Genomic DNA, 18,492 nt, shown 5'->3' with positions numbered 1-18,492 from the left:
GAGTAGGAGATGTGCAGAGTGCAGCTGATCGATGTTTCTCTCTCATCGATGTTTCTATCTCTCTATCTCTCTCCCTTCCTCTCTGTAAAAAATCAATAAAATATATTTTTTAAAAAAACACCAAAAAACCAAAAATTCTGTCTCAACTCTTAATAATTCACTTTTGGCCACCAAATATGTGGGCCCCCCCCCCCCCCATACCAACTGGGTGTCCTACAATTCAAGTCAATTCTGACACTATCTACCTGGAATTAGAATCAGAGGTACCGGGCTCAGTCCCACAAGACTGTACTGCCTCTGGCCCCACCTTGGATTCCAGTCCAGGTTGTTCCTGACCAACCAGCTGTATATTAGATACGCCACCCTCCTTGGGATGGAAATCTGTTAAAGAGGCTCACAGAACCAAGGAAAGCGCTGTACTCACTGGATTACTGTTTTGTTATAAAAGCAATGGAAGAAATGCAGAGGGCAGGTAGGGAGAATCTCCCTGCCCTCTCTCAGAACCTCCATGTGCTCACAAGCTACAAGTTCTTTCAGCCTCATATTTAGGGTTTTGATGTATGTAGGCTTCATCATGGAGGCACAACTGGTTAAATCACTGGCCATTAGTGACTAAACTCAATCCCCAGCCTTTCTCCCCTCCCTGGAGGTTGCGGGTGGGGGTGATATTTCCAACTCTCTAATCAATTATATGATTAGTTCCCCCTGGAAACCAGCCCCCATTCTGTGTCTATCTAGGGGATTTCCAAAAAATTATCTTATTAACATGAACTCGGCTGTGGTTGAAAGGGACTTGTTATGAATAGCAAAGTGTTCATTACTCTGGAGATTTTATAGGAACTGAGAATAAAAACCAAATATTACAACAACAGATCTTCCATTACTCTTATTGACTAGAAAATTACAAGTGTTTCAGGAACTCAGTACTAGCAATGGACCAAATCTATATTTTTTATTATAAATCACAATATCACAGCATTTAAAAAGAATACGTATTCTGCTGTTATTGGGTGGAATGTTCTGCATATATCTGTTAGGTTCATTTGATTTATAGTTATCAGTTTTGTTTTTGTTTTTACAATGTGTTGCAGTGTGTCTTTCATGAATGCCACCCAAATATAACTAAAGAAATATATTAAGTGTTAATGATATATAAAACTCAAGTAATTTCCTCCAGGACAAAGTCTTGTAAATTACCAGTAATCTTAAAAAAAAGAAGTATTTTTTTACCCTTAGAAATGCTACAAAATTTGGGAAACAATATTGGTTAGGAAATACATAGTCAATTGGTTTTTAACTCCTTTAAGAAAAGATGAATGAGGAATTCAACTGTCTTCCAGTATAAGAATAATACTAATAGATGCTAGTGTTTTCCCAGACCAGGCTAAAATGGAATGGGTTCAAATCACAAAAACAAGAATTTAAGTTTAGATACAAGAATTGAGTGACAGACAAGATTACCTTCCAAAGGACACTGGTAAGTGTGTTTTTGGGACCATTAAAAAGAAAAAGGCATCGAGAGATGTGATTCTGGTGTGATTTTGAGGAAAGAAAATTGGCACACATGACTATCGAGGTAACTTTCTTGTACTGTGATACAGTAATACTCACCAAATGCTGTCCAATGTACTAAAAAGAAGTACAGTATAGAAAAAGTTTTAGGAGACAGGAGGACATAGTGGGTACAGTAATGTCGGTACAGTAATACTCACCAAATGCTGTCCAATGTACTAAAAAGAAGTACAGTATAGCCTAATCCACTCTGAAACTTCTTGGGGTCTGTTTTTATTACATGAAGAATTATATCCACTCCTTCAGTTCCAAAAATTTCCTAAGAGATTTAAAATTATTTCTTGAAATACATAAGTAATCCCTTTCTTTCCTATGTCCTCCTGTCTCCTAAAACTTTTTCTATCAGATAAATACAACATTGTTAGGAAAATTGTACTTTTAATTCATTTTGTTTGTTTGTTTGTTTCTGAATGTGTACTTACTTGTTCTCAGGAATTTAGGACAAACTATTGTAAAGCTAATCATTTAAGAGAGGGCATCAGTCAATAGTCCAGCTTAATGTTCCTTTATGCTTTGTGTTTTTCACTTTCTCTCTCTTTAAGAAAAATAAACCATAAGGCTTGTCCCATGATTTTCTTCCACAATATAATGAATGCAGTCAATCATCATATCAGATGAATACTAGATAGCAACAAGTAATTGAAGAGTCTAAAATTCTATCATGGAAAATTTTCTAACACTCCCAAGAGAGAAACAAATATATAAATGGCAGTTCAAACATTAATAGTTTATATGACATTATCAGTTAATATTTATCCCCTACCAATTACCTTCCTCATTGCCTTGTTGTTCAGTTCTAGTTCCCAATAAGCAAGACTATTTTTCCAGAAATACAGGAACAGAGTGGCAATATAAGGAGAAGTGGCAGCAAAACTTGGAGCTAAGGATGCATTTGCTGTTCCTGTTCTCTCTCTCTCTAAAATCCCTCTATTGAAACCTTCATACATTTATTTTTATTTTTTTATTGATTTTGGAGAGCATAAGGGAGATGGAGAGAGAGATAGAAAACATCAACTATGAGAGATAATCATTTTTTGGCTGCCTCCTACATGCTTCCTACTGGGGATTGAGCCTGCCACCCAGGCATGTGCCCTGACCAGGAATCAAACCTGTGACTGCCCGGTTCATAGGTCGATGCTCAACCACTGAACCACGCCAGCTGGGCTATACATTTTTCATCTTTCCAATTCTGTCTCTCGTTTTTTAAGTTTTCAATTTTTGAGACTCAGAGTTTGCTATGGAGTTAAAAAAAAAATCAAAGGGAATTAGCTCTTTTTCCAACATTTAGTTTTAGATTTGAACCTGATTCAAACCCCAAACAGCATTTATACTGGTACAACTCACTTAAGAAAACTGTTTACCAGTTTCTTAAAAACATACATCTACTTTATGGTCCATCAACTGCACTACTATATATTTACCCAAGAGTCATGAAAGCACGTCTACAAAAGATTAGTACTATAATGTTCATTGATGCTTCATATATAATAGTTCCAAATGGAAACAACCAAAGTGTTTTTTAATAGGGGAATGGAGAAGCAAATTTTTGGTATATTTGTATAATCAATATAATTAGCAATACTGATCATGCAACAACATGGATATATTTCAGAAATATGATGGCTGGATGACAGGAACCTGATATAAACAGAGTAAATACTATGATTCCATCAATATAAAATTAAAGAATAGGCAAAACTAATCTATAGGGAGAGAAATCAGAATAGTGGTTTCCTGGAGGCAAGTGGGAGGATGGTTGCTAAGGAACATGAATGAATTTTACAGGGAGGTAACAATATTCTATATTTTAACGGGGGTTTTGGTTAAATGAATGTACATTTGTCAAAATCTATTGAACTATATACTTAAGATCTATACACTTTACTGGACATAACTGTACTATAATTATAAAAAAATATTAAATCCCCATAAGATTAAAGAACACCAACATTTATGGGCACTTAATAAGAAAAAGCTCATACTGTTAAGTGATTGGAAGGCCTAAACAAAACTTTTATTCACAGGCATACATACCTTCCTGGAATTATCATTTTCACAAAGAGCAGATAAAATAAGTAATATATCAGATTGAATTTCCAAAAGAATGGCCTCTTCCTTGTCATTAATCTTGCTTATTGTATATTTAAATATCCCTGATATAAAAAATTAAAGAATGCAAAGTTATTGGACAGTATATTTTTATTTTAATCAATTACTGCTTTGAAGTCCTTTCTTATAAAATCTCAGCTAGAGAAATAATTTTAAAAGGGGCTGTTTTCATTTCATAGTTGCCTAGAAGATGTAGACAGGTAATAAGAGGATTCACTGAACTCTCAATAAATCAGTATATCTATATAGAATTTCTAGTACAAAATTAATGGAGTGTCATTAAGACACCCTAACAACCTAATATTTTGCTCAGTAAACAAAACCATTTAAAAATATGCAGTTTAATGAGGTAGAATTGAGTGCCTTTGCAAATATATGACCAAAATGCCTGATAATTGCTTGCCTCATCTCTTCTTCTCATGGTTAATAGGGTCAATTTTAAGTAAAGGTGGAAGACTTCTGTAAGTATTTCTATTTTTGTTACTTCTTTCTGCATCCTCTCTTTATGTCTATGTGAAGGAGTCTTCAACAACTTTAGGTAGCAGTATTCTCGTGTCCTTTAAAATCTCTCCCTTGCTTCTAATAAAATTTTAAAAAGACTTGACAATAGCCACTTACTTTGACGCAATGATATTCATAATAAAATTTTGCCTCAAATTTTTTTTCTTAAAGCTCAGAGAGAGAAACAAAAGTCATTTTTTCCCCCTCTGTTAAAGGGGTTACTGGCATTAGCAGATGGTGTGGAGCTATGTTTAAAAGTAGGATCATGGAAATCACAGCCTATCTCCACAGTTGGCTCTGAATGAAGGATTCTTGGTCCTGTGAGGATGAATTACTGGTGAGGGATCATCCCATAGGGAGACTAGTGAGCATGCTGGAGGCCCAGTGCTGGAGGCTGGCCATGGACGTAAGGCCTATATGCCTTTATCAGGAGCACCTTCTAGAAATCCATGCCTGCTGCCCATAGATAACCTTCTAGGTTATCTCATTCTCCTTCCTACCTGGGTGCAGGCATGTCACTTTCCCTGTTGTCTGAACCACGTTATATTAACACCGAATTACTTTGTTCATATTCCCTTTAATTCCCTGCCTTTACCCTCTGTTTGTTCTATTCTGATTTATTTCTTACAGATTCCTCTTCCTAAAACAGCATTATACATATAACTTCTCTAGTGGCTTCTCATGCCTAAAGAGGATGGAGTTCAAACGCTACCATCTCCTATTCAAAACTCTTTCTAGCTTGGCCCCTGACTAGACAGACAATTACACTTGTCTTCATAAAACTCCGACTCTACTTAAGCTACCTCTGAACACGCCATCATGAACATTTTAACACCATGTCTCTGCTCAAATTTTTTACTTTCTTGAAACTAGCCCTATACCCCAATTCAATACAGGTTCCTAGTAAGATTGCCCAGCCCTCAGAAGAGGTGAAGGGATTAAGAAGTACAAATTGTGGTGAAGGCCTGGGGTGGGGACTGGGGGCAGGCTAGAAGAGGTCAGTGCTGGGGAAGGGGGGGACATCTGTAATACTTTCAACAATAAAGATTTTTTAAAAAGGAAGAACAAATTGGTAGTTACAAAATAGTTATGGGGATGTAAAGTAAAGCATAAGGAATATAGTCAATAATACTGTAATAACCATGTACGGGACCAGGTGGGTGTTGGAAATATCAGGGGGAACACTTTGTGAAGTATGATTGCTGAACTGCTATGCTGTACACCTGAAACCAATACAGACTGAAAGGGCAACTAATGGATTGGGAGAAAATATTTTTAAATTATATATCTGATGCAGGGTTAATATCCAGAATATATAAAACTCCTAAAACTCAACAACAAAATAAGCGACTCATTTTAAAATTGGCAAAGAACTAACTAGACATTTCTCCAAAGAAGATATACAAATGGAAACAATCTCATGAAAAGATGCTCAACATCAGTAATCATTAGGGAAATGCAAATCAAAACCACAATGAGATACTACCTCCCACCACTTAGGATGGCAACTATAAAACAAGTATTGGAAAGGATGTGGAAAAACTGGAAAACTCGTGCACTGTTGGTGGGAATGTATAATGGTGCACCCACTACAGAAAATAGTATTGCAATTCTTTTAAAAAATTAAAAATATAATTTCCATATGATCCAGTAATTCTACTCCTGGGTATAAATCCAAAATAATTAAAATCAGGGTTTCAGAGAAATATCTGTAGACCCACGTTCATAGCAGCATTATTCACAACAGACAAAAGGTGGAAGTAATCCAAGTCTCCATTGATAGATGGATGAATAAATGAAATGCAGCATATGCCTACAATGGAATGTCATTCATCCTTTAAAGGGGAGTATTTTCTGAGTGTGCCCGTGATGCCAGATGAGGAAAACTCAACTGGCCTCGCTAGCTTTGAGGAGGATGGAGGGAGGGGACTATGAGCCATGGAATTGGGTGGCCTCTGAAAGCTGGAGGAGGCAAGGGAACGAATCTCCTCCAGACAGAAACTATCCTGCCAATACCTTGATGTTAGCCTGGTAAGATGTAAGTTAGACTTCTAGACTATAGAATTTTAAGATAATAAATTTCTGTTGTTATAAACCAACATTTTTAAATTAATAACATAAAAGGGAGGAAATTCTGACACATGCTACAACATGGCTGAAGCTTAAGGTCATTATGCTAAGTGAAACATGTCAGTCAGAAAAAGACAAATACTGTATTATTTCACTAATATGAGTGAAAGACCTACAGCAGCCCAATTCAAAGACACAGAAGGTAGAATGGTATATGCCAGCGGCTGGGGAGACGAGCAAATTATTACTTAATGGGTACAGAGTTTCAGTTTTACAAGATCGAGAGAGTTCTGGAGATTGGTTGCAAAACAATATGAATGTACTTAACACTAGTGAACTGCACACTTAAAAATGATGAAGATGTTAAATTTAACATTATATGTATTTTACAATTTAAACATTTTAAATTAAAAATAAGAATAGTAAAGATAAAAAATGAGAGAAAAATAATTCTTCATAAAACTTGTTTTTTTTAAAAAAAAATAAATAAAACTTGTTTTTATAATCTGTCCCTATGAAGGACATAAAATTGCTTGTATTGTCATGTATATCAGGGCCAATAGCTTTCATCAGAGGATCAGAAATCAGAAGAGGATTAAAAATAATTGTCATAAAGAAAGAGTGAGAGGAGAATATGTGGTAGATAGAGAGCATGTTAAGAACTCAGGCTTTTCTTTCTTTCCCTCTTTTTCCACTTACTGTCATGATTTAGGGATAATAAAAATGTCTATTTTGTTAGTAACAATGTGGCTAATAGCTTTTATCAAATAGGGAATTTGTAAGATTAGGCATATGCCTGGCTCTCAGTATATGCACCCTTTCTGCACTGTAATTATACCCTTGGCATTATATTCAAAACCATTCACAATCTGACTCAAATTTGCAAAGGTTTCATCTACCCATCAAGTAATTACTCTGTAATTTCCCCCTTCCCTCAGCACCTGATATACAGCTTCTGGCAAGTTTATTAACTTTCTTATCTATAAAAAAGGTGCCTGCACCAAGAATTATCGTGAGGATTAAATGAGGTTGTGTATTTAAAGTACTTAGAACAGTGTCCTGTGCATAATAAGCACTCAATAAATGTTAACTAGACAAAAAAAAACAGAACAAAAAAGTTCGCTTGGCTTTGAAACTACCCAAAAACCTTTAGTTCCTATGGTATTTATTGTATTCTTATTAGTCTTAGTGATGGTGCATGGTAACATGTGCTATCTTTCTATCATATACACCTTTTCTTTTGTTCTCATAAAGGGCCAGGTCCCCTTTGGCCGGCTCTGTGCCTGTCTGTAACCCAGTGCCTACACAAAAGGTGTGTAAACATCTACATTGACAATAGGCACTGTGTGTGGAGCACATTACTACTACAGAGCCCGCTGCTAGAGTTAGTCAGAGAAGGTCCCGCCTTTACCAACTCTCACATGGTAAAGATCGGGCTTCTTTCAAGCCAAAGGGGAAAGGCCCTAAGAAAAGAAGCCTGACTGTTTGTTTTCCCATTCCCCTACCCCTTCCCACCCAGCAAGGTGAAGACTTCTTCCTGGACAGATGGAAAATGGTGTTTCCTGGGCCCCATCCAGTTAGGCTGGGGTCTAAAGACTTGCTTCTGTGCAATGGGATGTGCACGGAGTGAGAAATCTCCTTTCAGGTTTGGTCATCCTAAGCAAACTCATCCATACGGCGAACGTGTTTGTCTTAGCCCCCCTTTCAATGCCCTTATTTTTCTACTGATATTATTGGAGAGCACCACCCACTCCATTAATGATGGGAGGGTAGGCACTTGAACTTAACAGGCAGGAGAGTTTTTTGAATGGGCGTTTGAAATTAATCAACATCCAGCAAATTATATCACTTACTCACGAGGCAATCACTGAATATGAATACAACTAAAATAGCTCTTACTTCCCCCCCCCCTCTTTTACTTTTCAAAGTCAGGAAAAGTTAGGGCTGGCAGACTACATCTTATTTAACAAAAAGTAAAAAGATGTTCTTTAGGAGTGCTGAATTTACACATGTTGGAAATCAAGAATCTCTACTAATAATAGCCTAGGTGGTGTCACGCCCTCACACATCACACCCTAACATTGCCACAAGATGGTCACGTGCACAGTGGAGGTGGGGCCCAGCGGCTGCTCCATGCAGTGATGTCTGGGGGTCCCACAGCTCCACGTGGTGTGGAGGAGGCTGGTCCCGGCATCTCTGCCACCTTGCATGGAGGATGTGGGTCCCAGTAGAGGAGGCGGGTCGCGGTAGGGAAGGGCAGTTATGGGAGATCAGGCCGGCAGAGGAGGACATTTGGGGGCCATCAGGCCGGCAGGGGAGCAGTTAGGTGTCAATCAGGCTGGCAGGGGAGTGGTTAGGGGGCGATCAGGCTAGCAGGCAGGTGAACCGTTAGGAGCCAGTGGTCCCAGGTTGTGAGAGGGATGTCCAACTGCTGGTGTAGGCCCAATCCCTGTGTGGGGAGTCATACATATTGACCCGAGGGGTCCCATATTGGACAGGGTGCAGTCCGGGCAGAGAGACACCCCTCTTGCCCTGTGCATGAATTTTGGCACTGAGCCTCTAGTATCCTGATATCTCATATCAGAAAAGAATCTCCAATGTACATTTCTGCATGTATCGGTGTTCTGGTATACCAGATGCACTGGAAAATGTAATGTTATCACCTCTTTTAAAACGACTCCAAAAGGCTTGGCCAGAAAATGGTAATCTAATTACCAGAAGAATGAGATATAACAATGGCCCATTTCAAAAATAAAGATAAAGATAATCCTAAATGAAATGGTATCTGAACTGAGAAAACAAATGTTTAAAACATGAGTAAGCATGATGTTTCAGTAAAGAAACTAATGTATAGCAACAATATGAAACAAAAAATCAAGAAAACATTCAGGCATTTCTCCACTATAAAAGCAAAACAAATTTGTAAGAAAACATTTTAAACAAAACCTCTAATTTGTAAATATGCTATTTCCATCAGTCGCGAGCATGTTCTGCTTACCTATGAGTTGCTGAATCGTCCCCTTTTCGCAAAGATCCTGATTCACAGTCTCATCCTCAAGATAGATCATAGCTCTCAGGAGTCTTAGAGTGTAACGCAAGTGGGCAAACTTGTTGCCACGGCCGCCTGTGCCATGGAAACTGTTACCATGACTGAAGAAGTATTCTGGGGAGAAATACTAATGACTTACTTTACATCAAGAAATTTAAAACGTGAAACTTTTCAAATAAAACAAACAACATATTAGATATCTATAAGTTCAAACAGATGTTAAAAATTTTGTTATACTGTTTACAGAAATCAATAGTATGCCTTCCCTCTCCTCCTCCTCCTAGTCCCAGAAAAGAAATATGTGCTTTAAAATTTTCTTCAAATGTATTATATTGTATCTTTTGTAACTTGCTTCTGTTACCCAACATTGTTTTAGAAATTCTTCAAAGTGTCAAAAGTAGATCTAGATTATTCATTCTAATTGCTTCCAGCATTCATTTTATAAATAAATCACAGTTTTTCAATTCACTGGTACAAATTGCTAAAATGAATATTCTGGTTCATGTCCTCTTACTCCAGCTGAGAAGAGTTTTGCCATGTGGAGGATCCCTACACTGAATTTTACTGAAGCTTCCAAACTGTTCCCCAAAGTGGTTATACAGATGTAATGTATAAGACTAATAGATTCTTCCCAATCTGTTAAATGTGAAGTGGTGATTCATTATTATATTAATTTGCATTTCCCTGATTACCTATGGGATTAAGTATCTTTTAGTGGGTTTTTGTGGGTGTGAATTTTTGTTTTTTTTAAATTTGACATTTTCTCTGTTACCTGGCAGTCTCTATGCTTTATTTCTCCACTGAGTTATTTTCTTTTTGATATGTAGGAGTTCTTCATGAACCAGGACTCTGACCCTTTATTAGTCACAGGGGTGGTAAATGTCTTTTCTCATTTGTAGATTGCTCCCTGATTTGTCATAGACATTTTATGTGTCAGTCTTCTTCTGTATCATAGTTTAATCTCTTCTGGTTTTCCAGAGCCTTTTCTACTCTGTTATCATAAAGGTATTTTCCCATGTTTTTTCCTTAAGATTTTTACAATTTAACTTCTCATATTTAGGGCTTTAATTCATTTTGTAATTGATTTTTTTTAACATGGTGAAAGGATCTAATTTTTGTTTTTCCCCACGGAGGGTTAACTGCCCCAGCACCATCCTTCTCCCTGTTATTGGCAGTGTCATCTCTGAGAAAGTCAACCTCCCATTGGTCTATTCCTGGTCTAGTACCACACAATTTTAAGTACTATAGTTTTATGGTAGGTCTTGATAAATAGCAAGGCAAGTCTTTCTTCTTTATAATATGCATCCTTCAAAAGGTTCTTTTAGAAGAAGCCTTATGTTTAAAGCTATCAACAAGTTCAGAATACTCTTCTGATTATTGTGCATTGGTTAAAAGTGTGGGTTCTGGAGCTAGACTGCCTGCATTAAATCTTGGCTCTGCCACTCACTGTGTGGCCAGGAACAAGTTATTTGGTTTCTCTTATTCATTGCTACACATCTGCTAACCTGGAATAATACTAGTACCGATGAGTCCTACATTTTCTGGGAGGACAAAACGAATTAATACTTGTAAGTGCATAAGGCCTACAACATAGCATGTACCCATGACTGTGAGCTGTCAGCCTTCCTCTTGGGAGGCAGGACTTCCTCTCTTGCCCTACATTCTTTTGTCAACATAAATAATGTCATAATGATATAGTCTTCTGTAAACATAAAGGATAGATATTTAACGAGACTAAATTCAGTAACTTAGCATATTAAAAACTAGAGAACAAAAAATAAGCTATAATTTTTTCCCTCTCTCATGGATAAATGGGTGATATTACCGATCTAATGAGAATGCTCCATACAAAATTATTCCTAGAGCAAAATTACTTCCAGAAAATAATATAGTACCTTCTTTATAAATTGTTTTCAAAATGAATATATGTCTAATTTCCTTTCTAAGAATTATGAGAATTGAAATAAAATATTCAACAAATTGGGGCCCTGCTAATTTAGTAGACCACATATGGAATCATTACATCTGACTAGAGATCTGGATTTTAAGCTCCAGGAAGGCAGAGGTTTTATTTATTTTAAGCATAAATATATCTTTAGCAGCTAAAATGGTATCTGGTACCTAGTAGGCATTCAATAAATATTTGTTAAATGAATAATTAAAATATTGCATGACTTAGCATTCTTGTTGGACAGGTCTAATAATACAAATCTTTAAATCAGATTATAATATAATTTCTTTTACTGAAAGTTGTACATCAACTATAGTTATGACATTTATTAATATCTACTTTTAAAAGAAATCTTTTCTTAAAACATGTAAATACATTAAAATCACAGGAAGAGATTGATATTTTTATTTCTTTTTGCATAATTTTATAACTTTTCTATGTATATTTTGGGAGTTGAGTTGAAATATGTAGATTAAAATTTTGACAGGAATATTTTTTTTTGTTTTGTTAACCCTTACCCAGGGATATTTTTCCATTGCTTTTTAGAGAAAGTGGAAGGGAGGGGAAAAGACAGCGCGCGAGAGAAACATCAATTGGTTGGAGTGGGAATCGAGCATACAACTGACGTACATCATCAAAGCCAGGACCCTTCAGTTTGAGGGCCGATGTTCTATCCACTGAGCCAAACCGGCTAGGGCTTGACAGGAATGGTTATGGGCCACTCACCTTCACTTTCACACCATTCTAGAAATGCCAGGATTCGAGCATTTCCCTGGCACAACATATACTCTTTAATTAATAAAGGAGCCACTGATGACAAAGTGGCAAGTGCATGCAGCTGTAATTCTTCATACTGTGCTGCAGACCACTCGATGATTTTGTGCTTCTCAGGCTTCTTTACGTAGGTGAACAAAGCCAAAACAACTTTGCCATCAATCAATAGCTATGAGAAAGGGCAAAAAGTATTTTGTTAGAAATATAATGAAAACAATTTTATTTAATCTAAGAAAGTTAAATAAAAGATGTCCTCTTTGATGTTTTATTGATAATCATTTCAAAATATTTCCTTCCTAAAGATCTCAACCTATGATAATTACCCCCAAATAAAAAATGAAAACCCCAAACCAAACTCAGCAATACAACAGCTGGCTCTGATCTCCTTTTCTGGGATATGTACTCTCTAGCTGACAATAACATAGAGTATTAATTTTTTGGGTCAATGCTACTTAAGTATAGAAGTTTAGTTCCTTCTTTTGTTTGTTTTGCTAATCCTCAACTGAGGGTATTTTTTCCATTGATATTTAGACAGAGTAGAAAGGAGGGCAGAAGGGGAGAGAGAGATAGATATTTGGCTAATTTTAAACACACACATCAGAACTTATACAAATATTCTAATAAATGCCAATCAGATCACAAGCTATATTTAAATATGTGCCTAGAATTTTAAAATTGTATTGAATCTATGATTTTAATAAAAAGAAAACAAAAATATATAGCTATTTATGACAATAAAGTTAATATTATAGCTGATTCTGATTGGTGCATATTTGTGGTTTATAAGATAGTAACACACCATGTGCTATACTCTATTGAATGTTTTTTCATTTGGCATTATTCCATAAAGACTTTTCCACAATATCTATGAATTTTCCTAATTTTTTTACTAGTCCACATGGAAAGAACATAAGATTTAGGACTGCCCAGCACTGACCTATAAACCAGGAGATCACGGTTCAATTCCTGGTCAGGGCACATGACCAGATTGCTGCCTCGGATCCCCAGGAGGGGGCTTGCAGGAGACAGCCAATCAATGATTCCTCTCATCATTAATGTTTTTATATCTCTCTCTCCTCCCTTCCTCTCTGAAATCAATACAAATATATTAAAAAATATTTAGGACTGAAAAAACAGGAATAAGAATAACAGGTAGTTCTAGCATTACTATAAGTAGATAATGTTTTTGAAGTCCTCTGTGAACTGCAAATAATAACACACATATTCATCATTACTACTATTTTTTTTCAATCTTTAATTTCTTTATTGATTAAGGTATTACATATGTGACCTCATTCTCCCCATAACCCCACCCCCTCCATGCCTCACCTCCCTGTTGTCTGTGTCCATTGGTTGGGCTTATATGCATGCATACAAGTCCTTTGGTTGATCTCTCCCCCTTACCTCCACACTCCCCTACTTTCCCTTTGAGCTTTGACAGTCTTATCGCTGCTTCTCTGTCTCTGGATCTATCCTTGTTCATTAGCCTATGTTGTAAACTATATTCCACAAATAAGTTCATAGCAGCACAATTCACCATTACTACTACTATTATTGGTCACCAGTATATGACCAAAAATTAGTTGATTCCACTGCTCACATAGTGCTTTATGAAGTTCACCATAGTCTGTGCCATTTGACTGTTAACCAACTAAAATTGGCTTATAAATTGTAGTGTAAATTTTATTATCTTTACATCTATCATTTTAATAGCTATATAATACTCCACTATAATAAACCATATTTTATTGAATATTTTCTATCTGGCACTTCAGAAAATACATTTAAGTTGTATATAGCACACACACACAAATATATATATATATATTTGTATACACATATATTTGATATAATAAAGTTATAACTATAAAGATATTTTTTCTTTTGCTGAGCATTTTTTTAGTATATATATTCATCAAAGTGGCATTACCGAGAAAATTCTGAGCTCTTTTAATCTTCATAATAATCCCCTGAGGTAGGTATTACACTCAATTTGAAGTAGAGATACGTGGGATTTAGAGAAACTAAACCCACTAGTATTCAAGATCACATAGTTAGAAAGTGACAGCACTGGATTTCCATCTGACAGGAGCCTTAACCACTATGCAAACCACCTTTAAATTATCATTCAAGATGCTGACAGAATGAATTCCCAGTTCTTTTTCATGGTAACCCCCTGGAGATTGAATGAGTTTTAGGACTAAAATGAAATTTCACTTAACGTGGGAAATAACTAAACTAACAGGATTGTAAGTAGTACATTTTTTTTCTGTCACTTTACAGTTTATGAAGCCTTCATCTTAATCTCTTGAATCAATCTCATAACAGCCTTGTAAGCTGGGCAGGAGTTTTATAATCTTCCTTTTATAGAAGGAGGGACTGAGTCTCAGAAAGTTTAGGTGATTCTGCCAAGACCACATGGCTAGTAGGTGATAAAACAGAAGTAAAATTGAGTCCCAATGTTCTTCAAATTACATCATGCTGTTATGTAGGTTGTAAAGTATTAAGAGAAATTCATGAATAATAAAAAACAATGTAAAGACATTAGGTTGGTATGGAGAAGGGCAGGTTCAAAAGGGTTTGAGATTGGCAGCAAATATTAGCATTCCTCCAGCAGAATCAACCCTTGCTGCCATGGTCAGAGACAGACTATTATGCTAGATGGGCCTATATGGTTCTTCTTTCATTTTATATTCTCTTATTGAGGAGATCTAAATATATAAATAAATCTCTAAGTTTCTCCTGTTTTTCTTTGGTTTATATCTGGTCTATATTTAGGTAAGTTCACTGTTTATTTACTGCTAATCAAAGGAAATTTTGAAAAGGTGAAACTCCAGCCAATAAGAGTTTGTTATGTTCTATGGTAAATATTTTGATCGATAAAAGATTTGCAGCCATGACTTTTAAAAAGTTATATACAAGGTGAGTCGCTTTTAATATTTGTTTTAATTATGCTTTACCCAGTCTACGGCCATACCACCCTGAACGCGCCCGATCTCGTCTAATTATGCTTTACCTGTACTGTAGTTAAATCTTTACATAAGATCACTAGTATATTGAACAGCAATTTCTTCAACTCAAAATCTTCATAGGAATTAGAAAGCTTTAGACCTTTTACCAAAGGATTTTCACTTTTAACTGTGATGGGGGAAAACAGAAACAGTAAAATAAAAGCTAAAATGATATAGAAGACTCATCAAGATAATTATAGGTTGAAAGTTTTATGGTTTTTACCTTCATTAAAGGTTGCAAATAGTATCAAATCCCTGGTAAAGCCACATTCCTAATATAGATACATAAAACAGAGTGGAAAGTAAGTTACAGATGCCCATAATTTATCTGATATTCAAGTATCTTTACTAGATTCCCCTTATCATTTATTTGATCATAAAGCACAAATAATAGAAAGGGATGAAAGGAAGAAAAGAAAATAGATAACCAGATAAACTTAAATTTAGGTTCTAAGAAATATTTTACTAGAAATATATTATTCAAGACTATTTTATAATTTTAAAATTTGGTTAAGAATCCAAAGTATTAAGACAAAAAGTTACTTATATAATTCATTATTTATACCTTCAGTTGACAAAAGAAGGGAAGAAAGTAGTTTTCTTTTTAAAAAATATATTTTTACTTATTTTAGAGAGAAAGGGAGAAGGAAAGAGAAAGAGAGAGAAACATAACGATGAGAGATAATCAATGATTGGCTGCCTCCGGCATACCCCACTCTCAGGATTGAGCCTGCAACTGGGGCATGTGCCCTAACCAGGAATCCAATCATGACCTGCTAGTTCATAGGTCGACACTCAACCACTGAGCCATGCTGCCCAGGCAAAAGTAGTTCTTTTCAATAGTTTTTCTTCTTAAACAACCCTGTTCCCACCCTAGCCCCAACCACTGTCATTACATCAAAGGTTTAGGCAAAAGATAACAAAACAGTTCCTACTTAACATGAAAAGCCCTCAAGAAAGATCAGAATTGCAAACATCTCACTGTGAGGTGAGGATAACTCATTCCTGGCAGAGATATCCTAATTGGACTTTGTATGTCAGGTAGAGTTTGTAAGGGCAAACCCTGGACTTTTGAGCTTGCAGCTTTACGTACCTCCTATTTAGAATCAAGATGGTTTCTTTAAAATGTGGAGATGTTATTGCTTTGACTCACATTCAGAAAATTCACACGAATGTTTGCAAGGATGCTAATGAGAACTTAACTGGCTAAGGCTTCCAGAGAAACACATATATCCACATACACATGGCAGCCTTGAAGAGGAAGCTATGTGGGCCTGCTTCCCCTTTTGCACAGTATGAATTCTATGACCCTTCTCTTATTTGGGATCACTTGATGCCCATTAACTTGGAGTTGTGGCCTTCACTGCCAAGTTTCCTTTAAGTACAACTTAGAAAGTATGTGGATGATATGTGAATATTGTGGGCAAAGGTCTCTACTCTAGGATGTCAATCATCCAGTAACTTTTACAGTATAAAATAGGGGGAAGCTAAGCTTCTGATATAGCTGAGTAGCTCCTCTAAGATACCCTCTTGCCGGTGCCAATTATAAATTCTGAATAAAATATAAAAACATTTATCTGTGACCAAAACCAAGCAGATATTGGAGGGGAGTCAGGACTTTGAGGAAGTGGCACTGCATGAGTTTTCCCTTAAAAAAAAAAAAGCTTTGAAAATAAGCCCAGCCTCTAGTCTACACCTTGTGGGAATGCTAAATCTCGGGGTAAATTTGCAATCTTAATGGCTTGAAGAACCAGAGGACAGAAGCAATCACAGGGCAACCACTGCCTCTGGAAAGTGAACGATAAATCTCATAAAGAAGAGAGCCAGTCCTAGCTGATTTGGCTCAGTGGATAGAGCATTGGCCTGTGGACTGAAGGGTCCCAGGTTCAATTCCAGTCAAGGGCACATGCCCGGGTTGCAGGCTCAATCCTCAATAGGGGGTGTGCAGGAGGCAGCCAATCAATGATTCTCTCTCATCATTGTTTTTCTCTTCCCCTCTTGCTTCCTCTCTAAAATCAATAACTATAAATATATAAAAAGAAGAGGGCCAGAGGAAGGGAACTCCAAATTCTGTATATAAAATCCCCAAATCTCTGTCTGATGCCTGAACCATGTAAGGACAGGGCATACTCAAGCATTTCATATGAGACTAAAAGAAATGAACTGAGATTGGAGCTGCCATCTACTGTTGGGATGAGTTTAGCCAAACTGAATGCCTATTGATACAAAAAACAACAACAACAAAACAAAACACTTTTCAGAGGAATACACCAGATGCTCATAATGAATGGAAAGACAGCAACTCTCAGCCGAGAAATACAAATTATAGAAAGGAGCCAAAAGGAAATTCTAAAACTGAAAAAGATAACATCTTAAATAAAAATGTATTGGGTGGGATTAACAGCAGAATGGAGAGGACAGGGAAAAAAACTAAGTGAATTTAAATGTATAGAACAATACAAATGATCCCATATGAGGGATAGAGAGAAAAGTAATAGGAAAAAGTGAACAGAGCCTCACAAACCTATGGGACAATATAAAAAAATGGACCATACATGTAATCAGAGTGCCAAAAGAAGAAGAAGGAATGAGGTTGAAAGCACTTGAAAAATAATGGCCAAAAATTCTTTAAATTTAATGAAAGACCTAAATTGACATATTCAGGAAGTTCTATGAACCTCAAGTAGGACAAATACAAAGAAAATCATATCTTGGCTTATCAGAGTAAAACTGCTGTAAACCAAAGACAGAGTGAAAATCTTTAAAAACAGCCAGAAAACAGAGGAGAACAATTTGAAATAACGAATACTTCTTATCAGAAACAATGGAGGCCCAAGGACAGTGGAATAATAGCTTTAAAGTGCTAAAAAATAAAAACTTTAACCTAGAATTCTATATTCTGCGAACATAGATTTCAAGGATTAAGGTGAATTAAAGACATTTTCAGATAAGAATAATACACAAAACTAAGAGAATATGTTGCCAGCAGCCAGCATCACAAGAAATAGTACAGCAAGTTGTTCAGGTAAAAGAGAAATAATAGCAGCTAAAAATTCATATCATCAGGAAGGAAAGAAACACATTATAAATGGTAAATATGTGAGTAAATTATAAAACACTAGAGGCCCAGTGCACAAAAATTTGTGCACTGGGGGGGGGGGTGTCCCTCAGCCCAGCCTGTGCCCTCTCGTAGTCTGGGACCCCTGGGTGGGGGGTGACCACCTGTTGGCTTAGGCCCGCTCCCCGGGGGATTGGGCTTAAGCTGGCAGTCAGACATCCCTCTGGAAGCCTGGGAGCCGTTTCCCGGATCAGGGTGAGGGTCCTGCTTGGGTGCCTGGCCAGCCTGGGTGAGGGGCTGTGGGCCCTTTTCAGGCTGGCCTCACCCCCTTCAGGGTTGGGGGGGTCCTGCTGGTGGGACTGGCCAGCCTGGGTGAGGGGCTGATGGCTGTTTGCAG

At 36.7% G+C, this 18,492-nt stretch overlaps 1 protein-coding gene across 1 annotated transcript in view; it reads right to left on the bottom strand.

Moving 5' to 3' along the window:
• CFAP69 (cilia and flagella associated protein 69) overlaps positions 1-18,492 on the bottom strand; it is a 60,423-nt gene that overhangs the window by 17,493 nt on the left and 24,438 nt on the right. The window contains 6 exon segments of the mRNA XM_006779183.2: positions 1,631-1,831; positions 3,607-3,725; positions 9,251-9,415; positions 11,979-12,195; positions 15,043-15,164; positions 15,261-15,309. Coding sequence (XP_006779246.1) covers positions 1,631-1,831; positions 3,607-3,725; positions 9,251-9,415; positions 11,979-12,195; positions 15,043-15,164; positions 15,261-15,309 — 873 coding nt within the window.

This window comes from Myotis davidii, unplaced genomic scaffold, assembly GCF_000327345.1.
Source record: "Myotis davidii unplaced genomic scaffold, ASM32734v1 scaffold187, whole genome shotgun sequence".
NCBI lineage: Eukaryota > Metazoa > Chordata > Mammalia > Chiroptera > Vespertilionidae > Myotis > Myotis davidii.
Note: the sequence above shows the minus strand (reverse complement) of the source record. Positions and strands in the feature narration are given on the sequence as shown.